This window comes from Hyperolius riggenbachi, chromosome 2, assembly GCF_040937935.1.
Source record: "Hyperolius riggenbachi isolate aHypRig1 chromosome 2, aHypRig1.pri, whole genome shotgun sequence".
Lineage (NCBI taxonomy): Eukaryota > Metazoa > Chordata > Amphibia > Anura > Hyperoliidae > Hyperolius > Hyperolius riggenbachi.
This window is the reverse complement of record NC_090647.1, coordinates 103,142,043-103,167,196: the sequence shown is the minus strand read 5'-3', so window position 1 is coordinate 103,167,196 and position 25,154 is coordinate 103,142,043. Positions and strand designations below refer to the sequence as shown.

The 25,154-nt window shown below is 42.7% G+C and overlaps 1 protein-coding gene across 1 annotated transcript; it reads right to left on the bottom strand.

The window, feature by feature from the left end:
* Positions 1 to 7,051: 7,051 nt before the first annotated feature.
* On the bottom strand, positions 7,052 to 24,722 carry LOC137544825 (histone-lysine N-methyltransferase SETDB2-like). The gene is made up of 13 exons (XM_068265918.1): positions 24,641 to 24,722; positions 22,576 to 22,701; positions 19,682 to 19,744; positions 17,554 to 17,632; positions 15,599 to 16,162; positions 13,910 to 14,026; positions 13,088 to 13,257; positions 12,716 to 12,944; positions 12,011 to 12,119; positions 11,704 to 11,800; positions 9,564 to 9,787; positions 8,361 to 8,449; positions 7,052 to 7,187 (listed from the first exon to the last, which is right to left on the bottom strand). The coding sequence occupies exons 1-13, from the start codon at positions 24,720 to 24,722 to the stop codon at positions 7,070 to 7,072; spliced, it is 2,067 nt and encodes a 688-aa protein (XP_068122019.1). The 3' UTR covers positions 7,052 to 7,069.
* Positions 24,723 to 25,154: the final 432 nt, after the last annotated feature.

Sequence of the window (25,154 nt, the reverse complement as noted above, 5' to 3'; positions counted from 1 at the left end):
AGACGGCGGCTTTTCCGCGTTTCCTCACAGTACCCCCCTCCCGAGGAGTGGACTCCGGACAACTCCTACCAGGTTTCTCGGGATGTAAGGCGTGAAATTCCCTCCTTAATTCGTCCGCATGCATGCGACTCCCCGGTACCCATTGTCTCTCCTCAATGCCGTACCCTTTCCAATGTACGAGATATTGTACCGAGTTTTGTACAACGCGTGAATCTAAAATCTTTTCTACCTCGTACTCAGGTTGGTCATCCACCAACACAGGAGGAGGAGGAGTGGGACCCACATGGACTGCTGGCTTAAGCAGGGATACGTGGAAGGACCTTACCCCACGCATGCTAGCGGGAAGATCAACAGCGTAAGTGACGTTGTTGATCCTTCTGGCTATCGGGAAAGGCCCGACAAACCTGGGACCCAACTTGTCTGAGGGCTGTTTCAGGGCCAAGTGACGTGTGGATACCCAAACCAAGTCTCCTGGTTGGAATCTCCACTCCAAAGACCGTTTCTTGTCAGCTTGACCCTTCTGACTCAGAAACGCCTTTTCCAAACTGTCTCTCACCGTCCGCCAAATGTCTTTAAAAGACCTTTGCCAAGCCTCCAGAGCTGGAAACGGAGTGGAGGCCACTGGTAACGGTGAAAATTTGGGCAATCTTCCAGACACAACCTGGAACGGAGAAAATCCAGTGGAAGAACTTTTCAAATTGTTTTGTGCAAATTCTGCAAAGGGCAGAAATTTGACCCAGTCATTCTGCGCCTCTGCAACGTAGCATCTCAAAAACTGCTCTAACGACTGGTTGACCCTCTCCGTCTGACCGTTGGTCTGTGGGTGGTAGCCCGATGAAAACGACAGCTTCATGCCCATTTGATGACAGAATGCCCTCCAGAATTTAGATACGAATTGGACTCCCCGATCGGACACTATGTTTTCCGGAATGCCGTGTAACCGGAACACGTGTTTGATAAACAAGTCGGCCAATTCCTGGGCCGAGGGGAGTCCTTTCAAGGGCACAAAATGGGCCATCTTGCTGAAGCGGTCGACTACCACCCAAATGACCGACATGCCCTCTGATCTGGGAAGCTCACCCACAAAATCCATGGACAAGTGGGTCCATGGTTCATTCGGGGAGGGTAAAGGCTGCAACCTCCCTACAGGTGCCAGCCGGGAGGGTTTGCTTTTAGCACATACCGCACAATCCTTAACAAATTCTTTGCAGTCGGCTGCCAGAGACGGCCACCAAGCGCACCTGGCCACAAGATCCTGCGTTCTAGATGCCCCAGGATGTCCCGCATTCTTGTGTGAATGGAATATCTGTAGCACCCGGAGACGGAATGGCAGAGGCACAAATAAAACCCCCTCAGGCTTCCCCTCAGGGACATCCTGCTGAAAAGGACTCAAGGTCTCTGTCCAGTCTTCCCAAGTCTCTGTTACGGCCAGCACCAAATTTTGTGGGACAATGGTCTCTGGGGCAGAAGGCTGTGCTGTCTCCAACTCAAAGCATCTGGACAGGGCATCTGCCTTAATGTTCTTGCTACCCGGGGTATACGTAATTATGAACCTGAACCTCGAAAAAAACAAAGACCATCGAGCCTGACGGGGACTTAATCTCTTAGCCCCCTCGATGTATTCTAGATTCTTGTGATCCGTGTATACAGTAATTGTATGTTCTGCTCCTTCCAGCCAGTGACGCCACTCCTCAAAGGCAAGTTTAATGGCTAAGAGCTCTCTGTTGCCTATATCGTAGTTTCTCTCTGCCGGAGAGAACCTACGAGAGAAATACGCACAAGGGTGTAGCCTTCCCTGCAAGCCTGACCGCTGAGACAGCACAGCCCCTACCCCAACCTCCGAGGCGTCTACCTCAACAATAAAAGGATAAGAGGTGTCTACATGTCTCAGGATGGGTGCGGAACAAAACAAATCTTTTAAAGTGGAGAAAGCACTTAATGCATCAGGAGACCAGTGGGTGGTATCTGCCCCTTTTTTCGTAAGACAGGTGAGGGGTGCGATAACCGTGGAATACCCCTTTATGAACCTTCTATAATAATTCGCAAAGCCTAAAAACCGCTGTAAAGACTTCAACCCAACCGGCTGAGGCCATTCCAAAACAGCGGAGACTTTGGCGGGGTCCATAGACAGGCCCGTGGTGGAAATTATGTACCCCAGAAAGGCGACAGATGTGACTTCAAAAATACACTTCTCAATCTTAGCATAAAGTGAGTTTTGTCTTAATTTGTTGAGTACAAATTTCACATGTATTCTGTGCTCAGAGAGGTTGTTGGAGAAAACAAGTATATCGTCTAGATAGACCAGCACAAATCTCCCCAACACCTCTCTGAAGACCTCGTTGATGAGTTCCTGGAAAACGGCCGGGGCATTACATAACCCAAAGGGCATCACCAGATACTCGTAATGCCCGTCTGGCGTGTTAAAGGCCGTTTTCCACTCATCGCCCTTTCTAATGCGCACCAGGTTGTACGCGCCCCGTAAATCCAGCTTTGAGAAGATCTTAGCATCGGTGACCTGCGTAAATAAATCGTCTATCAGGGGTAACGGATAGCGATTCTTTACCGTGATCTTATTTAGTCCCTGGTAATCAATACAGGGCCGCAGGCCCCCGTCTTTCTTTTTAACGAAAAAGAAACCTGCTCCAGCAGGCGATCGGGACGGCCGGATGAAGCCTTTGGCTAAATTGTCACGGATATATTCCTTCATAGCCAATTTCTCTGGCCCAGATAAATTGTACAAATGACCCCGAGGGGGCATACAACCTGAACGTATATCAATGGGGCAATCGAAAGAGCGATGTGGGGGTAACTTGTCTGCAGCCTTGGGACAGAATACATCAGAATATTCCACATATTGCTCAGGTACCCCCTGAACATGAACCCTGGTTTGGCCCAATGTCACCTTCCCTAAACATCGCTGAAAGCAGTGTGCTGACCAAGAAATTAGTTGGCCGGTGGCCCAATCAATGTGTGGAGAATGAAGGTGCAACCATGGCATGCCGAGTATAATGGTGGAGGTTGTCATATGCAACACAAAGAACTGTAACTTTTCCCAGTGCAGTACCCCTATGGTGACCCCCACCTCTGGTGTCTGAGACAGTGGGTGATTCCCTTGCAGAGGAGAGTCATCCACTGCCGTAACCTGGATGGGTGGTTGTACTGGTGTGAGCGGAATACACAATCTCTTAGCAAACTCCGAATCCATAAAATTTGCCGCGGAGCCTGAATCGATAAAGGCTTCCGTGACCTCAGTCTTATCTTCCCATGTAACGGTACAGGGAAGAAGCAATCGTTTTTCTTCTAGGGGTAAAAGTCGGACGCCCAGGGTGTTACCCCCCACCACTCCTAAGCGGCAGCGTTTTCCCGGCTTATTGGGGCAGTTCTGTACTATATGCCCCCCTTCACCGCAGTACAAACACAGCTGTTCGGTCATTCTCCGTCTTCGCTCTACCTGGGTTAATTTTGACCGAGCAATCTGCATCGGCTCGGAAGGAGGCACGACAGGAGAAGGTGAAATAGTAGTAGGTGGAGTCACTGGGACCGTGGTGTAAGATACCCCTCTGAGACGGGAACTACCCCTGGTCTGTTTTTGGTAGCGCAGCCTGCGGTCGATTCGGATGGCCGCTGAGATGGCCTCATCGACTGTTCTGGGCTCGGGCTGGCTTAACATCAAATCAGAGACCTCATCGGACAGCCCTGACAAGAAATGATCTAATAGGGCATAGGTGTCCCACCTGGCCGTAACTGACCACCTCCTAAACTCGGCCGCGTAATCTTCGACCGGACCTTCGCCTTGACGCAAAAGCTTGAGCTTCCGCTCAGAAGTCGAGGCAAGGTCCGGATCGTCGTAAATTACCGCCATAGCTTTAAAAAATTCCTCTACAGAGGTAAGAGCTTTGTCTCCGGCGGGCAGGCTATACGCCCAAGACTGGGAGTCGCCGGACAACAAAGTTTTAATAAACGTGACCCTCTGGGTCTCAGTACCCGAAGATTGGGGTCTCAACTCAAAATAGGACAACACCCTACTCCTAAAATTCCGGAAGTCAGATCTGTGGCCGGAAAAGCTTTCAGGTACAGGCATACGTATGTCAGAGCTAGGAGAGGATCGCACATGATCCACTGATGTCTGGAGGGTTTGTACAGACCCTGATAGGGCATCAATAAGAGTTATGTGAGTGCCCAGTACTTGATTGATGTTGTCCACCGAAGCGGCAAGTACACCCAGACAATCAGTGTTTGCGTCCATTTTGTATTTTGGTCTGGCGTTCTGTAACGATCGGTGGGCGCAGAGAGTATCTGATTACCGGTGATCTGCAGTATCACCGGAAATACAGATATATACCAGATTATAAGTGATCTGCAGTCTCACCGATAATCCGATATACAAACTAACCTCTGTTCACCTGAGTAGAGTGTAGTGTTTGGTGTAACAGTAACACTTAGAGGACAAGGCCTTAATGCAGCAAGGAGTACTGCACAGATTCCTTCCGCAGACCTGAGCTCTCCAAGACGGGAGGAGTCAGACTGACAGTAGGAAGGTATATCTGAAAGTGACCCTCAGGAGGAAGGATCGCTAACAGAGCGAGGAACCGCCTCTAACGGTAAGGTCGGTTCTCGAGGTCGGACAAGCCAGGTCGTACACACACGGACAGATAAAGTACAAGATCAGGAGGCAAAGGCGGAGTCAAAGTACAGGCAGGGTTCAGCAACGAGGTATCAGATATATCGGGGTACAAAATCAGGAGGCAGAAACAGAGTCAAGGAACGAGCCGGGGTTCGGCAACAGAGTATCAGAAATATCGAGGTACAAGATCAGAGTTCAGGAGGATAGTCAAAGCAGGCAAAAGTCATAACATATAATCACAATCAAACTAGTACTTTAGCTATCAACAGAATCTAGCTAAGTGTAGGATTACAGCTCCAGCTGGTCCCGGCACACTTAAGGATCTGACTACAGGTCTGAGTGCTCCCACATATGTGATCGCACGCCAGACAAAGAGCAAGTGAACAACCAGCAATATATATACTCTAGGACCTTTCCAGGACCTCCCTAATTGCTGGTCCAATGAGAGCAGTGGAATTTGTCAGCTGACCCAGCTGGTCAGCTGACACCCTTCTAACTGCTATTTAAACTCTGCCTCTGTGCTCGCGCGCGTGTAAGTCTGAATCCTGGTGGACTATCAGTCCCAGCCACACCAGTACTGTCATGCAATGTATCTAGTGCGGGGGCCGCCTCTGATGCGGATTCCGCCGTTACCAATGCGGATTCCGCCGCACTGCCCATGCGGCATGCGGCGTTTTTTCCGCGTTGTGACGCCATGCTGGACGCGGAAACAGCCGCCTCACCTCGAGAGACGGCGGCTTTTCCGCGTTTCCTCACAGGAAGCTTGAGCAAATGGTCACATGTTTATGGGGCGGTTTTGCCCCTTATGTCATGCTGAATATGGGTTAATCTTTCTATTGGATGGCTCATAGTTCCCTATCAGGTCCTCCGCAGACAGCCACTGCTGATAGGTGCACCTAGCAATGATGTTTTTTTAATTGCTCTGGTATAACGGTTCCTGCCTTGCATAGCAGTTCCCCACCAGGTACTCTCATTATTCCTGGTCCTATGATTGGTCGCTGGAGGTTTTCAGGTTTTTAATGGTTTTGATTGGTCCATGTGACCTGACTGTGAGAGTATATAATTGCTTGTGGTGTTTTGTAACTTCAGAGAGAGCCTATACAGTTTGAAGAAGGATACACTTTCTGAAATATCATCTGTCACTGTTAAAGGCCACCTCTCTTTTTATGCAATGAATTACTTCCTAGGTCGCTGCTTGGCTTCCGATTGGGGGAAGCTAGCGGAGGAGCGGAGCGGTGGGGTGGGGGTGGACGACACACTGCACAAAATACTTTTGGGGCCACCCAGTTTTTGCTGGCCCACTGTCTAGAATTGGTGTTAAGACACTTATAAAGTAAATTACAAGTATTGTTATGTTCCAGAGACCAAAGATATAAACTGCTGGTTTCTGGTAGAGATGAGCAGCTCTCCTCACAGAATTTCTACTTCAAGAATGAGTGGCAATTTCTATTTCTCTGACTGGCTAACCATGATTTCATTACCCAGGAATCGAGTGACTGTTGCCAAGAAATTAGAGAATTACAAATGAAATAAACTGATATTGTGCCTCTCCATGAACACTTGTACATTCCTTTTCTGCTTATTAAAGTGGTCTAACACCCAGCATTTCAACTTTGCTTTAAAAGATTGCTTACAGCTTATAAACTATTATGCCAGATTTTTTTTTAGCAGAAATTCACTGAATGGATTAAACATGACATTTTAGTGCTGCATTTAGCTAGAAATCCTCCTCCGTGCTTGCTTGTTTAGTTACAAATGTATCTATCTACAATGTAACAAACAAACACTGCTCTGAGAGAACAAAGAGGGCTTCCCTGGCAGGCTTTTCAAAGGTCTAATTGTATTCCAAATAAAGATACATTTGTAACTAAAGATAAGAATGGATGCGGATTCCTTGTTAAAACCAACACTAAAATGTCATGTTTAACCCATTCAGTGAATTTCTTCTTAAAAAAAAATCTGGCATAATAGTTTGTAAGCTGTAAGCAATCTTTTAAAGCAAAGTTGTAATGCTGGGTGTTAAACCGCTTTAAATCCTCACAGACATCAGACAGGGGGGAGCCATCACACGATCTAGGAAGGGACACTTTTTAGAGACAGACCTCTAAACATTTACATGGATACACAAAAAACATGGATAAGAAGAAAATATTTATTACACTTGATGAATAGGTTCTGAAAGGGACAAGTTAGACATGGGAGTATACTGTATACAGTGTAAATATCTGCTTTATAAAAATATATATATATATTGTCCTTCCAACTGAAATCTGATGCAGGAAAAAAGGAAATAGGCAAGATATGTACATTATACAAATTCATAATAAATAAGAACCTCAAATGTATTAAAAATCTGGCAACAGCAAACTCCACAGCTGATTGAAAATCAAAAGTAATTTTCAAAGGATATAAATTGATTTTCTGTTTATAAAATGTATAAAAAGTTCATATAATTTTGCCTCTGCAAGTTTTAGATCCACACAAGCATGGAATTTCCATGTCCGGCGCGCTTCCAATAACGTAATTGTATTTCCAGGTTAATTCCGTGCCGGCTTTCACAAGGCTGGAAGAGAAAAAGGAAAGGTGTAAACAACATAAACATTCCAACAAAACATCAAATATTAAGACGATGATCAACATACAACGTACAGAAATAGAGTTTTGTTTCCGGAAAGCAGTAGCACGGACCCGCTTGGGCTCAGGCAGAAAAAGCAGACCCTCTTTGGGACCGTGCTATCGCACAGGCACATATGGCTCATGCAGGAGCATGGACCCGTTCAGATTCAGCCTTTCCCACCTGAGCAGGTCCGTGCTAGTATGCGAGAAATCAACAAGCAGCTTTCCGGGGGTCCCAGCGCTGGAGAGGGCAGGTAGAGGAGGAAGAGACACTTTTTTCTCCACAGTTACACTTTAGAGTGCCCCAAATGGGTACTTATCTCAGTAGAGGGAAGCCTCTTAATAATAATCTTCTCAAGGAGAGACACAAAAAGAAAAAACATTGTAGCCTTTTCATACACTAAAATTAAATATTTTCGCTGGAGTTACACTTCAAAGTGAACCTCAACCGAGTAAAATGATTTTAAATAAACAACTGCAAATGAATGTAACATACTTACCTCACCGTCAGTTCCTCTCAGAACCTCACCATTTTCTTGTAACAACGATCCCTTTCATTTCTGACAAGATTTTGTCAGAACTGAAATATATCAGTTGCTGTCAGTTATAACTGAAAGGACAACAGATGAGCAAGGTAATGTCCATGTTTCCCTATGGCTCAAGTGGGCGAAATTACAGTTTAACAGTGTGCTGACCAGGAAGCTGTTACGGGGTAGTGGCCATTTTCAACATGTGGGACGGAGAATTCCATTGAGCACAGTGGACAAACAGGACACAGGAGAGGAGAAAGAGACCGATGAGGAGACTACGCGGGAGGTAAGTATGACATGTGTATGTTTATTTTGACTTTTAATTATTAGTTCAGGTTTGCTTTAAATAAGGCATCCAAAGTCTTTGGTGCAGGTGTAATTTATTGAATGGTTGCTAAGCTGAAGGGTAGTCATACCAAACACAGATCCACTCTTTTCCCCGTTTACTGCACTTTCTGTGAATGTTATTGAATAATAAAATCTATATATTGCTTTTTTTGTGGGATCCTTTTTCCACAGGTGCTTTCGATTTTTGCATGATCCATTACATGTTCAATTTATTCTCTACAAACAAAAAGGGTGGTGCATACCTCTTAGTAAAAAATGCCGTCCACGGGAACTTCTTGGAATGAGATTCTACAAATACGTGCTGAACAAACAAGTTTGGAGAGCAGCTATGCTGTATGTAACAAGGAAAAAAAAAATTAGTTTTTATAGATCTGTCACTTGTTAAAGCAAATGCTATTATAACTTCACTTTGCAGCCGCTATAACGTTTTTAAGGAACTAGTTGGAAACCATGGCAACAGTATAAGCACTGGTATAAAAGAGATCCAAAAGTATCATTTTCCAATTGCTTCAATAGTTCTCAAGTCTGCCTAAATCATCAATGTAGATGATGGACCTGATCTTATTCACATTTTAGCAATAGACTATGAACAAGCATGCAGATTTATTAATATTGATTTAGAAAGTGCCAACATATTCTGTGGCTCTGTACAATGTAAGAAACAAACATGGGGTGCATAATAATATAGACAATTGTATACATCAATATACAAAATACAGAACTGGTTACAAAATACAGAATTGGTAATTACAGTGACAAAAGTAACACGATTAATAAAATCAAAACTTTTTGAATCAGGATGATACCAGTTATTGGCTGACTTAAAATGTTAAGTTAGCCAATAAATGGCATCATCCTGATTCCAAACGTCTTGCTTTTACTGATGGCTAATATGGTACAATACTCTACTACTACAGGATGAATAAAATGTATAACAATTCCAAGACTCAAAAGGGAGAGAGTCCTGCTCTTGTGAGCTTACAATCTAAAGGAATAGGGGAGGAAAAGAGGTGGGGTAATATACAATATTCATTCCTAGAGGCAGTTTGTTATTAGGTTATCTAGTAAGGAGTACAACTTGGCCAGAGGTAAAAGGGGAATGGCAGAAAAAGTGAATTGGATTGGGCAGGTAACTGTTAAAAGTAATTTGATAATCAGAAAGTGGATATGGAGCAGCACAACGAAAGACGCTGGCACTATATAAATCAAAAATAATAATCACAATATGCCTGTCAGCCGCACACTGATCAAGGATGGCCCAATAGTGTAATGCTCAAGCTTCTGACATGGGGGATTTTATGTGTTGCCTTCTCCTAGCTGGTTTCACTGCTGTTCAGTTATTTCTCTGCATAAAACTACCATTTAGCTCTGTTTGTTTGCATTCTGCAGTTAAAAACATTTCAAGAGCAACTCTGTATTGTTAGTATTATGTGTCCAATACTTACATTGAAGAATCGGGCCACATTCCCTTCCTGGGAAGCATCTATGATGCAGAGCTCTTCTGCACTGTCTGGGTGTTGAATGGCGAGGTTCTCTTTAGAGGCAGCCAGATGTGGATAACTGTCACTGGACCGTGTAGATAAGGTGCTGTTATCTGACGAGTAGCCTGTATCATTTGTCCTCATCATATCTCTCGCCATGTTCTTAGCAACATCACCAAGCTTCTCACCTTTCATTAGAGAAGAGCAAATCTGAGCATGTATTCTAAACCTCACTAAACACACCTCTCATGTAAACATTTCATTTTTTTTTTTAGTTTAAAGTGAACTTGAAGTAAGAGGGATATGGGGGCTGACATATTTATTTAATTTTAGGGAATACCAGTTGCCTGGCATCCTGCTGATATTATGGGCCATATGCAATTCACTATTTCACCCAAGTTTTCTCCTAGGTGATATTTTCACAACTTGTAAATAATTTGCCTTTTACACCCCCAGCAAGCAAACAAATACTCAATATAATTTTGACAGTATGTTTTCACCTACTTTTTGATACTTTTTTTTTTACAAAGTGCTAAAAGGTTAATTTAAATTGAAGATGAAAAATTATCTCCTAGGAGAAAACTCAGGAGAAAAAGTGAATTGCATATGGGCCCATGTCTCTAATACTTTTAGCCATATACCCCGAACAAGCATGCAGATCAGATGTTTCTGACAAAAAATCCTACAAGATTAGCAACATGCTTGTTTCAGGTGTGATTCAGACACAACTGACCATAATTATCAGCAGGACTACCAGGCAACTGGTATTGTTTAAGGCTGCTTACACACCAAGACGTTACAGGCGCACGTTAGTGCGCCTGTAACGCTCCCCCAACGCACAGCAATGTAACACAAGTGGGCTGTTCACACAGCCCACGTTGCGTTACATGTAACGCTGCACGTTCTGTGCAAAGTGCAGCATGCTACGGCGTTGGAGCGGCTATAGCCGCGTTAGACTGTTTGCACATGCGCAGTGGGGGGCGGAGAGGAGGCGGGGAGAGCCAGCTACAGTAGCCACGCACATGGCTACTTAATATTCACTGCACTGGCGGGCGCTGATTGGCCGGTGGGACCACGTGATGCGGAGTGTCTCGCTCCGCATCACGTGGTCCCGCTGGCCAATCAGCGCCACTCTGGGAGACATTATAGGACTCCCAGAGTCCTACCGTCGGCTCTTGCAGCACCATACGTTGTGTTAGGTGCACGTTATGCGACCTTAACGTGCCACCTAATGCAACGTCTTGGTGTGCAAGAAGCCTAAAAGGAAATATTCTACATATTTCCAAAGTTACAATGAAAATTAGTCATTACTACATAGCAATAACAGACCACATTTAGTATACATAACAGACAGAATCTTGTGGTGCTGCAAGTACCAGTCCTAAACTAAACCTAAACTTTGCAAATCAAAAACTGTTAAAAACTTTGCAAATAAAATCGCATCTCAGAAACATGTTACATCCTGTGTAATGCAATTTTCCGACATATTTACTGTCGGATCGATTATTTCCAACATGCCAGATCTGAATTCTGATCGATATTCAGATCAATTTTCCATAAAAGTGAACGGAAAATCGTTCAGAAAATAGGTTGGAAATCAGATCGGACATGCTGGAAATAATCAATCTGACAGTAAATCTGTCAGAAAACTAGATTGTGCGTACCTAGCATAACTCTTATTGACACTAATGGAAACAGTTCTGAGGTGACAGGACTGTGCTCTCTTTAGGTAATATATACCTGCATATAAGCCTACCCGCGTATAAGCCGAGGTACCCACTTTTCCCTCAGAAACCAGGAAAAAAAGTGATTGACTTGCGTATAAGCCACCTCCCCAATACAGCCCCCTCCACAGTAGCCAGATGTGCCTCCAGTACAAGTCAGCCCCCTTCCCATAGCCAGATGTGCCCCAAGGATCATACAGCTGTCTCAAGACGCCACTAGATGGTGTCATAGATATGAGACACAGTAATTGCCACATAGGAAGAATCTCCAATCATTGCACTGCTGACACGTTGCAGCTGTTGAACAACAGGTGGCCATTAACGGTACAGAAGACTAAAAGTGGTCATTAACTTTTAGTCTTTAACAGAACATACAATACCTTGGTGTCTTGAGCTGCTTGCATTTGATGCTTTCGGAGCAGAGGGTGCTGGTTGATCATCTTCCTCATCAGAACTAATTTGTACTGTGACCACACCCTGTATGTACAATAGAAAGATTATCAGTCAAGACACTGAAACCTGCCTGTACTATACTGTAAGAGTTATCACTGTGACTACAGCAGGTGAACAACTAGAAAACTGTGAGGACTGTAAACTCTGACCACCTAATGGTAGACAGTATTGCAGACTGCTGGCTTTGTATTATTTTTTGCAATGGTACATAGCTTGATAATTAATGACAGTTACCTTTTCAAGGACCTCCTTCCTGCGTTTCTGGAGCATGGCTGTCTTGCTTTTAGGTCTTCTAATTGAGGAAAAATCCATATTTCCTCTTTTTATATCCAATCCTTTATCTCTATAGAAGAGAAATAAAACACGAAGATATGAGTTTAAATCTACAGCACAAAGCACATAGGTCATGTGATGCCTCTTTAACCATAGAGGAATTTAAATGTATTTTATTTATTATTATGAACCACATTTTCTACACTAAGTCCACTTAGTGACTGAGTAACAGCAAGAACGATTTGGCAAAAATTGTCTCAGAATGTGCGAGGGGGGCACAGGCTGTGTATGTAGAGGTTATCTCACCTAAGCTGCCACCTTTCTTCTGATGCGCTCATGCTGCGTTCCATCTTCTTTACTTCCACATTCTAAACCTGAACTTCCACTATGGCAGAAGGAGGAAGTGTAAGACAATGGATTGCGGTATAGAGTACAGGAAGGGAGGCGTCGGCTTTGGTGAGTTAACCCCTTGCATACACAGCCCGCACAGGCTGAGACGATTTTTCCCTTTGGAAAATTGTTCTTACTCATCCTTTCCCACAAATACTTAAAATATACCATTTCAGAATATGCATTTTTTTTTTATCACAACAGATATGGCTTAGCAACAAGGAATTTTGCCTTAGTACAAATTAATAGTCACACATACATACATAAATTCCATACCTGCTGGTCACACCCTCCTGAGGTTTTGGGTTTGTAGTAACTGGAGGATCCCCAGGCTTCCGATTGTTGGCAGAAGTCAGTGGGACGATAGAGATCTCAGAATCTGAATGAGAAGCATGCCGCTTCCTCTTAGAGCAAGCAGAGCTGGGTTTATCATCAGTAGTGGGCATCCGGCATGGAATGGTATGTTGTTGTGTCCCTGCATCCACAGCTTTCATCATTACACGACCTATAAGGAAACGTGAACATTTTCATCAAACTACTCAGGGCCAGGGGACACAACAATGAGGAAATATGTTTTTCTCTCTTTCCTCCTCTCACACAGAGCAGATAATACAAGGAAATTGTGATGTTTGTACAGATGGACCTTACCTGCATAGATGCACACGAAGGTGCCTTTGTCCAGATCATCCAGGCAGCGCACTCCCCAGCCTTTCTCTTTGGTTTTGTACACCTGAAGCCTCACCTGAAGGCCTTGCTGCACAACCCGGTTCTGACACATCGTTCGATTGCATCTACAGCTCACGTTACATTCATAGAGCCTATAATAAAGCAGAATGTTCAGTGACAGGAAACATACCTAAGCGATTGAAATGCAGAAATGTTTCTGGCTGTTTTGCTAGTGCGTTTGCTCAGCTAACTAAAATAAAAAGAGATTTGTGAAAAATGCAAAATACTAAATGATAAGCCTTTATTTTGTTAAAGAGAAACCGTGACCAAGAATTGAACTTCATCCCAATCAGTAGCTGATACCCCCTTTCCCATGAGAAATCTATTCCTTTTCACAAATGGATCATCAGGGGGCGCTGTATGGCTGATATTGGGGTGAAACCCTCCCACAGTGTGATGTCAGGACCATGGTTCTGACAGTTTGCTGTCTGTGAACCTCATTGCATTGTGGGAAATAACAGCTGTTTACAGCTGGGTCTAACTTCCAAAAAAGTAAGCAGCATCTCCCTCCACTGACATCACCTGCCAGCAGTAAAAATGTCACCATGTGGTAAATGTCTGAATGTAAATCAGGGAGAGGAAAGATTTTACAATGCTACACTGACTAAATCATTTATACATAATTATTGTAAAAATGAAGCACTTTTTTTATTACATTATTTTCACTGGAGTTCCTCTTGAAAGGACCACTATCGCAAAAAAAAAAAAAATGTTATATACCGCTATGTCAGCTCAGCTACTTACCCAGTGGGGATTGGATTCTGAAGCCGCCTGTACTTATAACCAGGTGTTCCTTTTTGATTTGGCGAAATCTTTTGATTATATCCTTGGGCTGTCAGCTGCAGGCACGCACATTTGGATCTAAAAAAAATAAAATAAAGTAAGAAAAGGAAAAATTATGAGGTATAATAACCAAACAGTACTCAAACATATTATTTCACAAACCAGAAAGAAATCACTTCCATTGACTACGGTTACAGAAAAAAACTTAAACGTTGGGAGCTACTGTAGCTACAATTTCTAAGGAGCTTTGGCTACCCAGCATTTGTGCAATTTTCCTTCAAGATAGGGCACCAGACCTTGCCTACTCACCAGAGATGGTAATGCTATGGAGAAGCATGTGATCAGTTTGATCAGCTGATAGATTTGTAAGGCTCTGATTTGCTGTGAGGACTTCCTGGTTTAACGCATGATCATGACCAACAAATCAGAGGCTTACAAATCTATCAGCTGATCACAGTGATCACATACTTGCTTCCGCATGAGTTCTCCTAAGGCTAAGCATTGCCATCCCTACTGTTCACCCTTTTTTAATTTAAAGTGGGCAGAAGCCAAGCCTTTACAACTGTTTAAAGAACTCTCTCCAGGGGCGCCTCTAGGCATAGGCAGTACAGGCCATTGCCTGGAGTGCCATTGGTCCTGGGGGGTGCCATGTTGCTGGATTAAGCCCCACCCAAAATTAAGCCACACCCCTGTGGGTGTTCTATTTCTTGCTTATGCTGCATCTACTTAGCGTAAGTTGCAGGCAGCTGACACTTCTGTGCCTTGTGCATCCTTCTTTCATCCTTTGTGCCATCTCTGCCTCCTTCTGTGCCCTTTGTGCCTCCTTCTGTCCCCCTGTGCCTCCTTATGTCTCCTTTGTCTTTATTTGTCCCCTTGTGCTACCTCTGCCCTCCTGTTCCTCCTTCAGTCCCACTCTGCCTCCTTCTGTTCTCCTGTGCCTCCTTCTGTATTCCTTTGTGCCTCCTTCTGTCTCCATGTGCCTCCTCAGTCCCCATGTGCCACCTTTGTCCCCTGTGCCTTCCTCTGTCCCCCTCTGCCTCCTTCTGTTCCCCTTTCGTGCCTCCTTCTGTCCCCCTGTGACTCCTTCTGTCCCCCTTTGTGCCTCATTCTGACCTATTGTAGAGGGTGCCAGGCCGACCAGTCGGTCATGAGTGCTGTGCAGGGGGGACAGTGGTCATCCCCCCCCCCCCCCCCGCCAGATGATGTGTCCCCAGGTGGTAAACAGCTTTGTGGCATCTAATAGACGCCGCATCAGTTCACTGGCCTGCAGCCCGTAAGCTCACTTCTGCAGCCTTACATTACGTGTATTTTCTGGTGAAACACTGCACGCATTGCAAATTTTCTGAAGAAAAATGCTGCCGCATTATGATTATTTCCTGGTGAAACGCTGCTGCATTACGATTATTTTCATGGAAGGGTGCCATGGGGTGGGGGCGCCACAGATTTTCTCGCCTGGAGTGACAAAATGGCTAGAGGCGCCCCTGACTCTCTCTATATACCTTACATACATTTAGGTCCACCCACTAATTCTATTCCACTATCGTAATTTAAAAACAAGCTCCTTCTTCCAAAACTCAATGTTCATCCACTTTGCATACATCCCAGCTTCAAAGAAAAAGGAACCTCAATGATAATATGAGAAATTCTTACACATCGAGGCAGCCATCGGTACAGTCACAGCATCCTTTAAAGAGATCCGTGAAATTATCTAGAGCGTATCCACGTGGCCAGGGGGCCTCTCTGTATTTAAAAGGAGATGGTCTGGTGTTATCGATTTCATTGCAGAAGGAGACTGGTATGTTCTCCACTTCTCTGCTTATATCAGCTTCCTGCACCACAGATGAGCTCTTCAATAGAATTCTATAGTTTCTGTCCAGCTGAATATAACTGCTGAATGAAAAATGATCCAGAAATAAAAAGTTGCATTTGGTCTGGAAGAGGTACGAGCGGACATCCTTAAAGTCCCGCAGGGTCTTTCCACAGGGGGCTTTGTATTTGATATTCAGCATCCTAGAGGAAAGGTCAGAGTTGGCAGGCAAACGCTTAAAGTGACACAGGATTGGGTATTTCAGTGGATTTCCATCTCTGCTGAAATATAGGTCGATTCCAGACAGGCACTTTGGTCCACATATGTGCTCTTCATGACGACCACTCTCTATAATGGCGCATAAATTCCTATGCATGTCAGGGATGGGACGGATCACCTCTTTTCCACTGCAAAGGAGAACAACACAAACATGTGAGCGTACAGTATAAACATACCTGACTGACATTAGTGAGTATGGAAATACAGATAAACTCAAAATCTCAACTAAAACAAAAGTTGTTGAATTTATTATGGCGTTTACACATGTCAGTTAGCCTAAGTTGGTTTAAATGGGCTTCTGCGGGTGGCATGTTTAGCCGATGCTAAAATGCTTTTCTGCAATGGAGCAGAAAAGGGTTTGGCATTGGTTCCTATCGTTCTGTCGTTGCATCGCATATTGAGACTCATGGGGGGGAGCAATTACCGAATGCAACATGCAGAGTTCCCATTCATCTCAATGCAGGTGTTGGTCGATCCTGGCAACAAGGACAGACGCCTGCAGAAGCTCATGTGAGCCAACCCTAAAGGTGCAATATTTAGTGAATCATCATATTTTCGACCACATTTTTTCAGTTCGTTTTTTATTAAAGCTGGTAGGCACAACTGATCCTGAAGGATCACATTATCAATCATTTTTTTAAAGCTATTGGCATGGTGGATTTTTTCACAGATGCTATTGTAACTGGTTTAGATACTTTCACAAGTTGGATTGATTAAGTATGATCTTTTTTTCTATCTGAAGGATCTTATAAGAAATAAAATTGTTTTCTAAAAATCACACGATTAATGTACATCTAGATTAACAGAGCGTGACCACACCAGTTACATTACCACGTACATACATTTAAAATGGGCACCAGGAATAGCGGCAAGTAGAGTATCAGTAAATTGATGATGTTCTAATATGGATCAGCGTGCTATTCCAATAATAATATATTGGTAATTTTCACCAATATTTGACTACAGCCAAACCTAACCTTTTTTTCTGACACAGAGCCCTCCCTCTACCGATGCCTAAACCAAACCACTCCCCTCCCGCACTTAACCCTAACCAACCCCCCATCCTATGCCTAACCTTAACCTATCCATAACCCTAAAGGACCCCCTAATTTATGCCTAACCTTAAAAGATACCCGAACCTATGTCTCAACCTAAAGGACCTCTCAAACCTATTACTAACCTTAACTTACCCCCAAAATGATAACTAACCCTACGACTACTAAGGGGTACTTTGTGCGCCGCCATAGGCACCAATGTAAATAGCCACAAGTAGCAGCTATAAGTGTTAACTTGTGCGCTACTCATAGCTATTTTACTGCAGCGCTTCTGGTTGTAAAATTAACTGCTTCGATATTATCTTCAAGATAGTGACTTTACTGTAATTCATTTGCTACAATTGTGGCCTTGAGGTGCTGAACTAGACTAGGTTTATATATTAAATGGCACAATAGACACTCAATTAAAAGAAACATGTTAAACATTATAAATAAACAGCTAAATAAAGACAATTTATACTTACAAGTCATAGATGCTGGCTGATGGCTTTTCTTTCGTTTTGAGTGTTTGATCTTTTCCTTTCGGCAGCTTAACATCTTTACCTGTATGAAAAAAACACAAGGAGCATGAATAGGTTAAGCTCTGGATTTCTTGAGAAGAACAATACATTGGTCGTATTGGAACAACTATATACATTTCAAGGTTTACAGCAAACTTTTATTATTATTTATATAGCACTGACATCTTTTGCAGCATATAGTTATATCACAAGGGCTCACAATCTAATCCATCCCATAGTTATATGTCCATTGTAGTCTAGGGACAATTTTTAGGGGAAAGCCAATTAACTTATTTGTATGTTTTTTGGGATGTGGTGCGGTGTGGGAGGAAACTGGAGATATGCAAGTCTCTGATTTGCTAGCCATGGTCATGTGCAAAAGCATGATGTGAGCACAGCAAATCAGAACGTTGCAAACCAGCTGATCAAACAAATCACATGGTTCCCCATGAGTTCTCATAAGCATGACCATCACTACCTGCAGACACTGGAAGAACATACAAACTCTTTGCAGATAGTGCTCTGGCTAGGATTCAAACTAATACCGAAAGGCATGAGTAGTAACCACTACACAACCATGCAGCCCACATCCTCACTCACCTAAGTTCTAGGATATAGATATGCATATCTATACCTGCCTACTGCCTAGCCTTAAGGTATATCTGCTGGACAGGCCCCAGTGTTGTAACAAGAACCCTCAGCATCCCTCCTGCTGCGAGTCACTCTGTATCTCAGCATAGGTGAAACTCCTATTTTAAGGTATGCTGACAATTTGATATCAAGATCTATGTATGCAGAGCTTGTAGAAAAGCAGTAAGAGAAATACTGGAGCAGGAAGTAAGAATGCTAGGACATCTTATTTATACATAAAGAACTAATGCCAGAGGTGGAAAGGACACTGTGTAACTGTTGAGCATAAAATCAATTCTTTATTTTTATCTGGTAAACAAGTAATAAGGATGCTAACCAGGCAATCCAAAAGTTAAATATCACTATTATTTTCTTGTAGATAAATGATCATTCCCCAGTTTACCTGACTCTTATTTGGTACATTGCTGCACAAAGGAAGTTGCAGGGCATGCTGAAATGTCCTTTTTTGATTCTCTACTTTCCCCTCAGACTGAACTAATGCAGCCTGATTGGCTGAAGCCTCTTTCCCTCCTGTTTTCCCCTCCCACACCTCTGTTCCTTTCTGATTGGCCAATATTTCTCATGCAATGCACTTTCTATTGCAGAGCTGGGTGCCTGAAGACTGGGAGGAGGGCGGGCAATGCATACACAATCAGGCAGAGAAGAGTAAGGGAGGAAATGACATCAGGATTGGCTTCAAAATAGACACAGTTAAAATGGAGAATCCTAAGAAGGATTTTCTCTTTTTTTACTGTAGAAAAATCACTAATATCAAAACGTGGATAGTGCAATACAAATGTTATGTAATTTATCTACTTATATATGTGAGGTATTTTTTTTCTGAGATAGTATGGCTGACAGCTCCTTTTTAAGGAAAAGGTCATTTTATTTTGTTATATGGCTTGTATTGTTGTAATATACAGTATGTTCCATCAATATACCATAAAAATAGAGTTTACATTAAGCAAATTTACTGGTAAGGAAATAATGTAACTAAAAATGCTTTATTGTGTAGCAGTGTTTTTATTTTTTCTAGTCTTTGCATGTGGCACACACTGCATTGCTGAGAATGAGACTAGTGTCACACAAGTGGGGATGAGGCCTAGGTAACGGTGACACTTTAGTTACTTTGCATGGAAGAAGTCATTCATTGCAAAAGCCAAGTCTGTGGACTTGCGGACCTATTGTTCTCATGAAGACATCTTATCTTTACTTTGCAACAGGACAAACATGTCAATACTGTACATAGCCAGTGGCTGCATGTCATGACATCACCACAGGGGGGTGGTGGCTGCTAGTCCCTGGAGTATGTAACCCCATATGCATGCATACTAGGAAAAGAGTGGGCATGAATACACATTTGAATATACAATATACAGCAGTGCCATTTGATGTGGACATAGGCACAGATACCATAGATATGCTTAGTAAATGTTTACTCAATGCTTATTATTTTACTTACTGCTCTTGTTGGAGGCTTTGCTTTGTAAATCTTCATTTGCCAACAGGAAAGCACTTCTGTATTCTAAACAGATAAAAACACAGATCATCACAATCTTTATGCATGAGGGCAAAACAAAATAAAAACAGAACAACGAAAAGTAAAGTGGTTTGTCTCAGCACTGGACAATCTAGGAATGTACTGCGGAGCAGAAAGATTCGCTTGTAGTATGGATCAGGTTTGGTTTAGTCGGACTCTAGTAGCATTCATGCAAAATCAGCGCTGAAAAAATTTGGGAGCAGAAATAGCTGCTAGCAAGATACTGGTACATTTTACCAATAATATACTATCACTAAACCTAACCCTATTCCCATACAGTAAAAGCCCTGCCACTACCAATGCCTAACCCTAACCGAACCCCTCCCCCCCCCCACAATGCCTAACTCTTACTGATCCCCCCATGATGCGTAACCCTAACCGACTCACCCCCCCACACCAATACCTAACCTTAACTGATCCCCACTGACACCTAACCCTAACTGACCCCCATCCCCACTGATGCGTAACCTACCCCCCACAATGCCTAGCCCTAACCGTAGAGTGTAAATAATCGCACTGCCTTCACCGCTGTAGAGAACAAATATCGTCCGCTACAGAAGTTTGGGTGACCCAAAAGCACCCATGATATTATCACCAATTGAGGGAAATTTGGACGCCCAATACAATAGCTGGCGTATGCTAACTGCGACTACAAATAGCGGGTGGGCTTGCTATTTGTATCCACAGCTTGCATAGCAGGTGGCCCTGGCGCCTGCTGTATTATTGGGCCTCCAAATTTCCCTAAATTGCCAATAAAAACATACGTACCTATGGAGTGCCAACATTTTCTGTCACCACTGTGGTATAAGCTCAGGCAAAACTCATTTTCAGAAGGGTGAAAGATTTCTCTATCAAATGTTAAAAGTGAAATTCCACTTTAGATATTTCTCTTTCTAAAATATTTCTGTGTATCTGGCTCACTGTAAAAGCAAATAGAGTATAGATCAGGCATCAGGGCCGGTTTAAGCAACAATGGGGCCCCAGGGCAAAATAAACCTAGGGGGCCCCCCCAACATATACCTCGGAACAAAAATCGGCATTAGGGGACCTTTTTTGCAGCTGGTATAGTCAGGGTGTGAAGTCCCAATCGGTCAGAGCTCCACATTCTGGCTATCCCAGCCTGCATGGGGGACAAGGGGGTTTAAAAGTTTCAGGAGAGGGGACCCCACATAATTTTTTTTTTTTAATTCCCACACTCTAAACATAAAAAAAAAATGGAAAAATAGGAAAAAATGCCAGGGATCTTCATACAGCCATATTGCGGCTGTATAGCGATCCCTGGCCAAAGCGCTGCGGCTGCGTATAGACCCCTGGAAACCCCGTCAGAAAATTTATTGTGCTTTCGTTTGATGCATGTAAAATTACACTACCGTTAGGTTTGCTACTAAAAGTTACATTTACCGCATTTAAAACTATACTTTTTTCCTTCTAAACTTTAAAATCGATTTTCTCAAAAACTATAAGGTCTTTTTGAAAAATTGTTTTTTCCTCTTATTCCTAATGATCTGCTTAACATATCCTGCAAATTTAGGGTTTCTAGCATTTAAGGTGGATTTGCTATTAACCATTAAAGTCGGCAGGTTTTTAAATGTTTTTTTTTTTCCCTTTGAAACTTTAAAATCGATTTTCTCAAAAACTATAAGGCCGATTTGAAATTTTTTTTCCTCTTGTAGCCACTGGGGGCCCCTACAAGCTCTGGGGCCCTGGGGCAGCTGCCTCCTTTGCCTTAATGGTAGCGCCGGCCCTGTCAGGTATGGGCAAACTCGGCCCTCCAGCTGTTATGGAACTACAAGTCCCACAATGCATTTGCCTTTATGAGTTATGACTTTGGCTGTCCGACTCCTTCAATGCATTGTGGGACTTGTAGTTCCGTAACAGCTGGAGGGCCGAGTTTGCCCAAGTCTGGTTTAGATTCTATTTTAGAATCCCAAAATGTGCCTTTTAGAGTCATTATGCATAATCACAACTGTGTGCACAAAACTTCTGTGTGGGAGTGTACTCCTTAGAGCCCGTGTTTTTTCCATAGCAGTGCATTGTAAAAAAAGATTTCAGTTAAAACACGTTAAGTTGAAACTGTGCTATAGGATAACATGGGCATTACTTTGAAAATCTGTTTTCTTTCAGTTATAGCTGAGAGCAACTGATTAACTCTCCCCCTACCAACCGACTGCTCTTTTTCAAATTTTCTATAACCTATAAGGACTTATAACAGGCACAGGAGATTGATGCCATAGAACATTGTGTAGAAAAGAGGTGGCACTCAGAAATGAAACTATGATCTCTCTGAACCTGTAATGGTTATTATCCCATTAGCACTTAGCAGCTTCAATAGAGTTATCTCATTTTAGATAAGTGCTTCTGACCTTAGTCAGCAGAACCAATTGTGCTGTAAATATCTTGGAATGATTTGCTCTCTCCCTGCTAACATAAAATGCAGAATCTGAAAGCAGAAATCCACTCCTGTTGTCTCACACTGCCCCCTAAAGACAAGTGGTCATAAATACACATTACAGCAGTACTATTTAGTAGCAAACAAATAGGAAACAAAAATATGTGCTAAAATCCATTGGCCTGGAGCACTTTCAAGCTTTTAAATAAATTGGCTTCTAAAGGGTGGAGTCCTTTGTATGGCCAGCTTACATAATAGAGTACTTAGAGGCATGTTTAGACATATACCATTCTGTGCAAATATGAGTAGCTTCCTATACATATTTGTAAATGGTATTAGCAGGTCTATTGGCTTTAGCATATTATGGACATTGAGACAAAATAAATGGACAAAGCAGCATTTTACTGGCTGCGATCTGCCAGCATACCTCTGTCTGTCGCCGATCCAGCTTTGATTTTCTTGCACAGCAGATTCAATCTCTCTTGTATTTGTTTAAATATGAAATCAACTTTGCCCTCCACACGCTGCGTTTGCCAGAACTCTTTTGTTTCACCTGCAAGAGACAGAAAATTGGTCAGTTATTTAATCACACCAGCATTCGTGCAGATCAATATGTGCTGGTCTTATTAGTACTGACCATGAGGGTAGTGTGTTCAGACCCTTCAGAACATGCTGTACACATCGGAAAAAAGGAATTCATCACCATTCAGAAGTACAATGGGGGAAGCAAAAGATTGCATAAATATTGTGAAGGAGAAACCCATCACAATAGTTCCAAAAATGCTACATGCAGCGCGTTTGTGATTTCTGCAAATCTTAAAGGATACACAAGGTGTCATGATGAGATAGACGTGTATTTACAGTGCCAAACACACAAATAACTATGCTGGGTTTTTTTCTCTGCCTGAAAGAGTTTAAAATCAGGTATGCAAGTGACAGTTTGTGTTTGGGTCAGGACTGGGTCAGACTATAGAGCAGTGATGGCTAACCTTGGCACTCCAGCTGTGACAAAACTACAAATCCCATCATGCCTCTGCCTCCCCAAGTTATGCTTAAAGCGGTCAGAGTATTGCAATGCCTCATGGGACTTGTAGTTCCACCAAAGCTGGAGTGCCAAGGTTAGCCATCACTGCTATAGAGTAACCTTCACTGACAAGGAATTACAGCCAGAAAACACTTTCATGGCAAAAAAATGGCTTCTGAAAGCAGGAAAGAGATAAAAAGGGTCAATAATTCATAGATGGTAGCTCTGACATGCTTTAATGCATGTGTCATTGAACAGAGACAATATTTATTGTTATTTACAATAACAGAGACAAAAGCTTAGAAAAGTAGCTTTCAAAAATGTGGAAAAGGGCCCCAGTGTGAATGGGCCCTAAAGGTAAAAAATGCAATTTATTCAAATCAAATTGATATATCAAATTGATACAGATCTGCTGGAAAATGCACTGCTCAAATATTGTATTCCTCCCTTTTGACTGCACCTTGATCTTCTTCAGCCCATCAGTAGGTGTCTATCTCATCCTGTCACATGTCACTAGACAAGCTCCCCTTTAACTCACTGAACCTATTGTCTCCTGTGTTATTTGTGTACATAAGTTGTGTATACATTACACCTGTGGAGCATTTACATTTGAAAAGTGCTCCAAGTCAATCAACAAGCATTGTACATTGCCATGAGTAATATACTCAGGACTGGACTATGTAAACATTAACCTTGCCTGGATGTCAATAGGGAACAATAGTTCCACCTTACAGAAACTACTATGGATTGTCCTGTATTAATGGCAACGCCCAGGAGGAGCCACAGACCTCCAACAGGAAACAAGAACTACAAAATGAAAGCTCTCACATTTCTACAGACAATATAAACAAAACAATGTCATTGTAAAAACTAAGTCAAAAAAGGTCCATAACAATGCAAATTATCACCATACAATCTGAATCTCTGCAAGTATTCAAGTATTTTGCCACATTAGAACACAGGACACATTTTACAGATTATTATTTTTTTAATCGGGTGCAGTTTAATCATAGGAAATTGGAGTATATGGTTGTAGGAGGCGAAATATGATCTGTAGGTAATTAAGACCGATTGCAGTGGAAAGGTATCTCAAAGCACGTAGAAACTGTAGCTGCAAGCCAGTACAGCAACAATATTGGGCTGGTCTGCAGTCCAAGCAGCCTATACATTAGGTTACAAGTCAGTCTTTCATTAGTTGCACATACTTGGAAGATATTTTTACTTTATGAATTTAAAGGGAGGCTGAATTAAGTGGAATAGGCAAGTAGCATTTATGGAAGGAAACCAGACATATTCTAAGCACTCCATGACAGTAGACAGTGCCGGCTACTGGGGACCACTGGCACAGGTTCAGGGGGGAGCGGGGCTAGGCTCTCTGTCTACTACACTGCTAGACATTGTTATAGTTCTACAGCTGAATGTTCCTTTATCATGAAATTAACTGACAAATAAAAAAAAAATTACTCACAGATAGAAACGTGTTTTCTTATGTGGCTTGAAACTGAAGGAGACAATTTAGGGGTGACAGGGAGGGTCTCCGAGTGCTTCATTGTTCTGCTTCACACCTAAAGATAGAAAAGTAAATAAGCAAATATTACTTCAACAGTATTATGTCTACAAAATCAATCCATAAGTCTAATGTATCTTCCATCGTCTATATAGGCAAATCAACAAATCAAAATCATACGTGTGTTACTCTATTCCTGCTATATGGAATCTCACATTAAAGCGGACCTGAACTCAGAACTTCCTCTCTGCTCTAAAAGATAAACAGTAGCATAATAATCTTTAATGAAAAACACTTCTTTGTTACAGCTTACATAACTCCTGCAATAAATCTGCAGGGTGTCTACTTCCTGCTTTTATGGAAGCAGGCAAAGGGTTAACATTCTGTGTTTACATATTAGCTGTGTTTGCCGAGGACTGCCGAATTTCTGTGCTGACACAGCTGAGAGATCAAAATACACTTGTGATTACTTGAA

Coding starts and splice junctions, on each gene's coding strand:
- LOC137544825 (XM_068265918.1), bottom strand. CDS start 24,722: ATGAAGCACTCGGAGACCCTCCCTGTCACCCCTAAATTGTCTCCTTCA. Junction 12,120..12,715: donor CAGGAGGGTGTGACCAGCAG/GTATGGAATTTA, acceptor TCTCTTCTATAG/AGATAAAGGATTGGATATAA. Junction 11,801..12,010: donor GGAAGGAGGTCCTTGAAAAG/GTAACTGTCATT, acceptor TTGTACATACAG/GGTGTGGTCACAGTACAAAT.